Here is a 9,709-nt window from a genome sequence, read left to right as displayed (position 1 = left end):
GCAGGGCGCACATAACAGATGCACGCGCTGACTATCATGGCGCGCTCGCGCAGGGCGCACATAACAAATGCACGCGCTGACTAATATGGCGCGCTTAATATTCACAATCACCTAATTATTAGGTTGATTACTTAGCTTATGGGTTTGGGAATTTACCGGTTGTCACACCACCCAAATCGGTCCAACACCTCTGGGCCTCACACCGGACCAGGCCGTTTTTCAAATCGGGCAAATCAATTTGGGTCGCGATCCACTGCTGCTCCAAATGCAATCGGAGGCCAACCGACAAATTATCGTACTAACCGTCATAATTTCTTTTGTCAATTTTGTAGCATTCCAAGACATGACACCAAGGATTGCCGGAAACTTGCTCGGTTTTTGCAAAACAACAACATTGCTATTGCCAAGCCATCCTCAAACCCGCAAGTCAACTCATCCATGGCAAGCTTATCAACCTCACTAATGTTTGACACCGGTGCCTCCGATCATGCCGCACCCAACCAAGCCTTCATGCACAACCTCTCCGAATACGGGGGGCCCGACGAGATCGTTCTCGGTAATGGTAATACTCTTCCCATTTCTCACATTGGTCACTCTTCTATTCCTACATCATCTCGCTCTTTACTACTTCACAATGTCTTACTCGTTCCTAAACTACGTAATCATCTTATTTCGGTTGCTAAGCTTTGCAAAACTAACAACGTTTCTGTTGAATTCTTTCCTTTTCATTTTTTGGTTAAGGATCTTCGCAGGGGACGCACCTAATGCGGGGAGTGAACATCAATGATGTCTACTATGCAACACCCAACCCTCGACATTCTCCCATGCAAGTTAATTTAAGCACCAAGACATCTAGCTCTCTCCTTTCGTGGCATCACAAATTTGGACACCCATCTATTCAAGTTCTAAAGCGCCTACTAAATAAATTAGGACTTGTTTACAATAATATGTCCGCTAGTTATTTTCATTGTGATGCATGTTCGTTAAATAAAAGCCCTTTGGTGAAAACTCTTTTACTGTGTCTAAACCGCTTGAACTTGTTTACACGGATGTTTGGGGACCGGTTCAAACCTCAAATGATGGATATTCCTATTATGTACTTTTTGTCGATTTTTACTCTAAGTACACTTGGCTATATCTCATTAAAAAGAAATCGGACGTTTCTATATTGTTTCCACAATTTAAAACACTAGTTGAAAAATTCTTTCGTACACCACTAGTGTCACTTTTTTCGGATAATGGAGGTGAATACATAGGACTTACTTCATATCTTCAACAAAATGGTATTTCTCATTTTACAACCCCTCCACACACTCCGGAACAAAACGGAGTCGTGGAACGCCGACATCGACATATCATTGAAACCGGGCTTTCTCTCCTTTATCATGCTAATCTACCACTCACGTTTTGGTCTCACGCGTTTCAAACCGCGGTCTATCTCATAAATCGACTTCCCACAAAAATACTAAATTTCTTGTCACCTTTTGAACAATTATACAAATCCACACCTACCTACACCAAACTTAAACCCTTTGGTTGTTTGTGTTTTCCATGGCTCCGTCCATATGCTAAATCGAAGCTTCACCCTCTTCTCATCGTCTATATCACTCCCGCCATGTTGAATTTGTTGACCACAGTTTCCCATTCAACACTCAAAATACTGATCAAAGTCCTCTACCCACTCCTGCCAACTTCCTTTCTACTATTTATAAAAGAAAACCACCTTCTCTAAACAACACCTCATCTCCTTCTAGAACTAGTTCTACCTCCATGCAATCCCCACGTCAAATAAACCCTTCTGTCCCATCAACCCACTCCCAACAACCAAACACCTCACACTTCCCCATCAATCCCTCTTCTACTTCCTCATCTACTTCAAGCCAACATATTTCTTCACCCACCAACTCTTCAATCAACTCTTCACCATACACATCCGACCCCACATCAAATTCACCTACTACCACACCCACATCCCCATCTGACTCCAATACTATTCCAGCCGAAAGCCAAACTTCATCCACACCTGAATCCAATCTCATTCCAACCGATAGCCAATCACCACCCTCCACGACCGCCACTCCCACAACCGAAACCACTTCTTCTTCCCCTACTGCTCCCTCTCGGCCTCAACGAATTAGAAAACCGAACCCAAAATATTACAATTCTCATACTGTTAACAACACTACTCTCCACCCTCTTCCACCCACACTTGAACCTACAACTCACAACCAAGCATCTAAGGACCCACAATGGCGTGCTGCTATGGACTCCGAGTTCAACGCGCTACTTCAAAACCAAACATGGGAACTTGTTCCCGCTACATCCGATAAACCAATTGGTTGCAAATGGGTCTTTAGAATTAAACGTAATCCAGACGGCTCTATTACAAAATACAAAGCCCGTCTTGTAGCGAAAGGGTTCCCCCAACAACATGGAAAGGACTACTTCGATACCTTTAGTCCCGTCACTAAACCAATCACCATTCGGACTATTCTCTCCATTGCACTTACCAAAAATTGGCCACTACGTCAATTGGATGTCAATAACGCCTTCCTTCATGGAACACTTCATGAAGATGTCTTCATGATTCAGCCACTAGGCTATGTTAATCCACAATACCCCAATCACATTTGTAAGCTCAAAAAGTCCTTGTACGGCTTAAAACAAGCACCACGTGCTTGGTATATCAAACTTGCAAACTTTCTTCTTCGCTTTGGATTTCAAAAATCCTTAGCCGATGCCTCTCTTTTTATCTACAAACATCAAGATATCATTTGTTATTTCATGGTTTATGTAGATGATATAGTTCTTACGGGCAACAACTCACAATTCCTTGAGCATTTTATCGAGGCTTTAAGCCGCAAATTCTCTATCAAGGATCTTGGTATGCTCCATCACTTTCTAGGTGTTGAAGTCATTCCCACACCAAAGGGTCTTTTTCTATCACAACATCACTACATCCAAGACATTTTGCATCAGTTTAAAATGGATGGAGCAAAAGATGTTACCACCCCACTTAGCGCCACTGAACCTTTATCCGCCTCTGACTCCTCTCCTACGGTCGATGTAACACCATATCGGAAACTCGTAGGATCACTTCAATATCTGGCATTCACTCGCCCGGATATTTCTTTCGCCATTAATAAACTCTCCCAATTTATGCACCACCCACGCGAAACACATTGGCAGGCCCTCAAACGTGTCCTCCGTTATCTTAAAGGTACCATTCATCATGGCCTTTTTCTAAACCGAAATTCATCGCTTGATCTCTCGGCCTTCTCAGATTCGGATTGGGGCGGTGTACATGACGCTGGTCGGTCTACCACTGCCTACATGCTTTACCTAGGCACTAATATTATTTCATGGAAGTCTACTCGTCAAAAGTCGGTTTCACGCTCCTCAACCGAAGCCGAATATAAAGCTCTAGCAAACACTGCAGCGGAAATCACTTGGACTAAGAATTTATTGCATGAACTTGGCTTTACTTCAACAACGCCTCCAACACTGTTTTGTGACAACTCTGGTGCTACGTATCTTTGCGCCAATCCCGTATACCATTCACGAATGAAACATATAGCACTTGATTATCACTTTGTTAGAGAAAAAATTGCGGCTGGACAGTTACGGGTTCTTCATATTAGCTCTCAAGATCAATTAGCGGACATGCTCACCAAACCTTTAACGAGAGCACCATTTCTTCGTAATCGGTCCAAGATTGGCGTATCCGATGGATCCTCCATCTTGCGGGGGCGTATAAGGAATATAAATCTCAATTGATACAGTCAAAGCGGTTACAGTAATATCAAGGAACAAATTATGCTATTCAATAATTTTCCTTATTTACTTGCACAAATATCTCCTGTACATTCAATTGATGGTTATTGCTCCTCTTGTATATTTTCTATAAATTGGTTGTAAACATTATATAATTTATCAAAAAATATTCAATCATTAACACATATTTTACAATTCCGACCCTAACCCGATCCAACCCATGACCTGTTTCGACCCAACCCAACCCAGTTGCCACCCCTACCGGTCACAAAACTTTCCTTAGGCGTTCCTATATTGCGAACTTAAAAAACAAATTATTTTTGTTTTCTAAATTATGTGATCTAAATGGATAATATATAAATCCTGGTTATACTGTCTATTTTTTTTTTCAGTTTGGCATAAAATGAACATTTATGAAACCTGAATATTATGTAGTGAATTATTTTGAAAACAAATTAACACTTTTAAAAAATTTAACAATTTTAGAAAAAATTCAGAACATTGGAAACCTTAATGAAATTTGTGTTACTTTAGTAGAAGTATAGAACAGTTGGAAATTTTGGTTGTTATTAGACTTTCCCTTAAGAAAGAAGAAATTTGATAAAAAAATTTAAAATAATAATAATAATAATAATAATAATAATAAAATCTAAAAATTTTGTACCTTTTTCGCGTAACCAGCTTCAAGATCTTTTCCCATTTTCTATGATTCCTACACAAAACAAAACACACACATCTGCCCAAATGTTCATACCATGTCATGAATGCTGATCCAAACAACAATGGTGGCCATACACTCTTGCATGCAAGTCTTTTCAATGCTATTTCACTAGCATCCTCTTCTTTGGACGATAAAAAGTAAGGCTGCAGGTTAAATTTAACCAAATTAAATAAAAAACAACAAGCTTTGACTTTTAAAGTCAAACTGATACGTTCTGAATATTTAACAAAAAGAGTAGTCGTTCATATGAAAGAAAGCTATAACCATATCATGTTACACTACACAACAATTTTTAAATATTTACTTCTAAAATGGAAGTTGATATAGATTTGATCATTTGAATTTGAAAATTACTAGTTGACTTTGACTATCTTGAACATGTAAAGGGACTTGCAAGATTTTGACTTTGAAAGTCAAACTGATGCATTTTAAAAATTTAACGAGAGGAGTATTCGTTTACGTGAAATAAATTTATAACCATGTTTAGTTTTACTTTAAAAGTTACAACACATTTTGAGCTAAAAAGAAAACCTTTTTTTCTAAAAGTACTGAAGTTGACTTTGACTTTGACTTTGACTATGGTGAGCATGTAAAGAGACTTACAGGAGCAACTAGAGTGATGGATTTGATATTTTTGGGATATTTTGCTGCTAATGCTAAAGCAATAATACACCTCATGGAGTGTGCAACTAAATGGAAAGATTTCAACTCGAATTCACGGATGACTGATTTTTCGACGGCTTCCAAATGGTCATTTAAAGTGTAAAGACAGTCTCTTGGCTTTGGGCTGCTTCCAAATCCCAAAAGATCAACAGCGAAAAGTCGGTATTTAGTATCAACTAGTTCTGGGAATATGGTTTCGGTCCAAATAAACAAAGACGACATAAATCCGTGTAGAAATATCACATTTTCTGTCGATGTGTTACCAAAATCTTGATTTCCTGCATGATCATCAAGAATCAATATTTAGAATAATCAGATACATATTTACACTAAGATTTTTGTTGTAAATCAGAATTTATCAAATCTACATCCAAACACTGCTTTTGCTGCGCGTTCATTACCAACGATCAGTTTGATTCGGATTATTCTATATGAGTAATCACTTTCAAAGTGAATAGATGTTAATAAAGATTGGTCTTTAGATTTTTGCTGTTACATGAGGTACTCAAGCCTAAAAATAAACTTGTTTAGTTAACAAGCCTGAGCTCAAGCTGGCTCGTGAGTGTATTATTTATGTAAATTTTATTTAATATATTAAAAATTATATTTAAGTATATAACTAATAATAATAAGTGTATATAAACTAATTGATAAACAATAAATGAGCCTTTTCCAAGCTCGAAACAAACATAACTCGAGCTCTCGTAAGTTAAACGACCCCAGCTCAATTTAAACATATACTCCTTCCATCTAAGGCTGTCCAAACTGCTCGCCGTTCGACGCTCGCTCGAAATTGCTCTAAAATGCTCGTTCGATTTCCGCTCGGTTTGGAAGTGAGCCGTTCTGCTCGGTCCGGTTTGAAAACAAACCAAGCACGAGCAAAGCCTCGCTCGGTTCGGTTCGGTTTTGCTTGAATTATTTTTCATTTATTATTTTTATACATATATTTTAAGTATATATATATAAATAAAGTATTTTTTAAAGTTTTTGAAAATTCTCTCTTTTGTGTTGACTTTAAAGTTCAATTTAAACTCTAGTTGCTCCTTTTAGATATGTTTTTTTAGTTAACTTTGAGTTTTAGATATTTTAGGGTTGGAAGTCTAGACATTTTGGAGCTGAAAGTCTTGAATTAATGATACTTTTTACTTTTATAAATTTTAAATTAAAAACTTTGTACGAAACCAAGCCAAACCAAGCGCTTGGTTTCAAACCAAACCAAGTTCAAGTATAAAAATATCGCTCGTTTCTTAAAATTCAATCCGCTCGGATCGTCTCGCTTTCAAACCTAATCAAGTATGAGCAAACCTGCGCTCGGTTTTGCTCGGTTCATGAACAGTCCTACTTCCATCCATTATAAACAGTTACACTAAGTTATAATTAAGCTGCAATCTTGGATGTCACAAATAAACAAGATTAATCCTTTAACTACTTTGGCTACATGTTTTCTTTTTTTTCCCTATTTTTATAAATTATCATATACTGTTTATAACAAACTTTTGGGCTTCTAAATGTTTTTAACATCCTGTTCTTTCTAAGCTTATAGAATCCACTATGTTTGATTTGACATCCAAAAGTCAAACCGTATATTTTCACCTAATTAACTACAAAATGTACAGATGCATAACATAACGTAACATAACATTAACATGAAACTAATAATAAAAAGTGTTACCTTTTAATGACTCCTTAACAACAACATGAAGCTTCTTCTGATCACCACCACTACTCATCCAAGAAACACACCCCTCACACCCGCAATCCGACCACCTAGTTTTCTCCGAAACATCCTTAACAAATCTCCTTTGTGTCTTTCCAACAAATCCCATTTCCTTAAAAACATTTTTCCTACCAAACAAAGTATTTGAAATCCCATTATTCATTTCCTCAAAATTGTTTGTTGGATTTTGTCTTTGACTTTGACAGTAGCATGGGGTTGACTTTCCCTCCAAATATTCATCAATATATTTGTAAAAAATGCACATTATGAAGTCTAATAAATCAAGAAAGATGAACACCATTGGATTTATTATAGATAGGATAATATCTGCCATTAAAGCCATCCTTGTTACCAAATCACAAATTTATACATACACACACATATATATATATATATAGAGATAGATAGATAGAGAAAAAAAAACACAAAGAGAACCTAACTAGAAGCAATGAGAGGATTCAAAGATGAAGCATAATTTGACAAATACATGCGACGTACTTTTTGCCACGTCATGTAGAATATTGAGTAGTTGGAAGTTACACTTTTTGCCCTTGCACTTTGCTTATTTGGACTTTAACTAACTAAACTTTTAAAAGGTGAGGTGATTTATCTAGGGGGTAAACAAGCTTAGGATTGATAATTAAACGAGTTTTATTTAAGGCTCGGGCTTAGCTTGTTTCGAGTTTATTATCGATTTGAGCTCGAGTAGATCGCGATCAGCTTGGTTCATTTGCAACCATATAGCTTTATCTGTTTATAGCTAGTTGGACTTTGGACTAGTCGAATACAACTAAAGGTTGTTTTTTTATGGCTAGCGGTGCAACTTGTTACCCACTTTTCTGTTTGCCTTCTATTTTGATTTTAAAAATGTTTGGAAAAAAGGAGAGTATGACAAGCATGTTGAAGTAGACGGTTCAACAAATGAAAATTTTATACTTTTAAATGATTATAACCGAATAAGCGAATGATTAAATACACTTAAACGGATGCATTTTTTTTTTGTTTGAGTTCAATCGTTATGTATATGAAAATAGGGAAATGAGTATAAAAAGACATAAACAAACCCAAAAAGTAAATAGAAATATCGTAAACAATATACAAATTAAAGTCCTAGTTGTAGGAAGTTTGGGTTTCTCAACGGAGACCCAAGTTTAACCCCCACTTACAACACTTTGAAGGGGACATGGGCGGCTTAATAAAGGAAGACTGGATCTTTGTGATCTACAGTTCGATACTGCGGGTGTCCGGGTTTTACCACCAGTGAGCCTTCAGGTGGGTGGATTTTCCCCGAAACTGAAGATAACTTGGAGACACTTAAGGTCTCCGTACGACTGGGTTAGGCCAGCCGACGGTGGCCTTTTACCATTAGGTCACCTCGAACGGAGTACCTAGCTATTCATTTTATGTTTGTTGGCCGTTAAAAAAAATATATATACAAAATTAAAGTCTAAATGTTATCACATAATTCAATAAGATAATAATAATTAATAATATACTTAGATTAATATATACACAATCAAACATAAATGAGTCTAATTGAACGAAAAGGGTGTGTGTTTAGAGGGGAAGGGGCACATGCAAGGGTAAGCTTTATGGGTTTCAAGTCACAAAGTAAACCCACCCCTACCTTTGTAAGTAGATTGCCAAATTGCAATTCATGGCAAACCTTTGTCAAGAAGAATATATGATAATTGGAAAAAATAAATGAGTAATTAATTATTATTATAAAAAACAAAAACACAAAAAGTTCTAGGGTACTAGTGGGTAGGTGCCGCCGGTGAATTTGTGGTTTGTGGGTACATAAGGGTAGAAATGAGATGGCAGTACGGGATTGACCGATGCATAGATAATACCCATGAGTGCCCCTTCCCCTCTATTCGTTCTTTTAACAAAACAAAAAAAAACACATTTACGTTGGTTTATTTATAACAAATTGATTGATTTTAAAACATATATCCAAACATATTGATGCAAGTAAAGGGGTTGTAATGTAATATATTAATTTATTTTTCCATTTTTGCCGATTGGCCTAATATTCTATTGGCTTTTACGATAGGGTTATTCGACCAAAACTGTCGTTCAATGAAAGCCCATCACGTACATGATTCGGTTTTGGTTAATACTCACAGGATTTAAATCTAAATAAATGTGTTTAAAATAGGTTGATGAAATTAATGGTAATAAATAAGCGAAATAAACTAACTTATGGAGTTATGGTTACACCATTCTTATTATCAACCATTCATCTATCTATAATATATATAAACGAAACTCCTAAAATCCTATGTGTCGCGATGTGATCGCTCCTTTCTTTTATGGAATCCATCAGATTGCTTGATTTTAAATGAAGGTCTCTCATTGATTTAACCCAAATTCATGGGTATGGGTCTTACCAAAACCAGATAGCTCTTAAACGGGTTATAACATATCATTAAATTAAAAATTAATCTTACCAATTATTTGATATGAAAATCCTATAAAATAGGGATATACTAAAATTTAATATCAAATTTAAAAAGAAAAAGATATTATTTATAATTAATAAACAACTTTATAGTAAAAAAAAAATATAAGCGGGTCATGAGTCATCAAATCCAGATAGCTTTTAAACGGGTTATAACATATCATTTATTTATGAAACTCTTTCATTATCAAACCCTAAGTATATTATTAACTTTCTTACAATAAAGAAAATTAAAATCCAAAAAAATAAATATTTAAAAACAAAAAAATATAAAACAACCATTCTCTCAAGCCATCAGATTGCTTTATTTGTAAATGAATGTTTCTCACGCATTTGACCTGAATTCACCGGTAAAGGTCTCACCAAACCC

General features: G+C 36.2%; 1 protein-coding gene across 1 annotated transcript; it reads right to left on the bottom strand.

Moving 5' to 3' along the window:
- Positions 1 to 3,867: 3,867 nt before the first annotated feature.
- Positions 3,868 to 7,218, bottom strand: LOC143548674 (putative lysophospholipase BODYGUARD 4). Its single transcript, XM_077039773.1, has 4 exons — positions 6,831 to 7,218; positions 5,099 to 5,436; positions 4,439 to 4,638; positions 3,868 to 3,901 (listed from the first exon to the last, which is right to left on the bottom strand). The coding sequence occupies exons 1-4, from the start codon at positions 7,216 to 7,218 to the stop codon at positions 3,868 to 3,870; spliced, it is 960 nt and encodes a 319-aa protein (XP_076895888.1).
- Between the last annotated feature and the right edge of the window lie 2,491 nt (positions 7,219 to 9,709).

The sequence above is a fragment of the Bidens hawaiensis genome, unplaced genomic scaffold, assembly GCF_021521415.1.
Source record: "Bidens hawaiensis isolate Kalapana, Puna unplaced genomic scaffold, B.hawaiensis_p1.1 tig00015212_1, whole genome shotgun sequence".
NCBI classification, from domain to species: Eukaryota; Viridiplantae; Streptophyta; class Magnoliopsida; order Asterales; family Asteraceae; genus Bidens; species Bidens hawaiensis.
The sequence above is the reverse complement of the archived record's forward strand: the minus strand, read 5'-3'. Positions and strand labels throughout refer to the sequence as shown.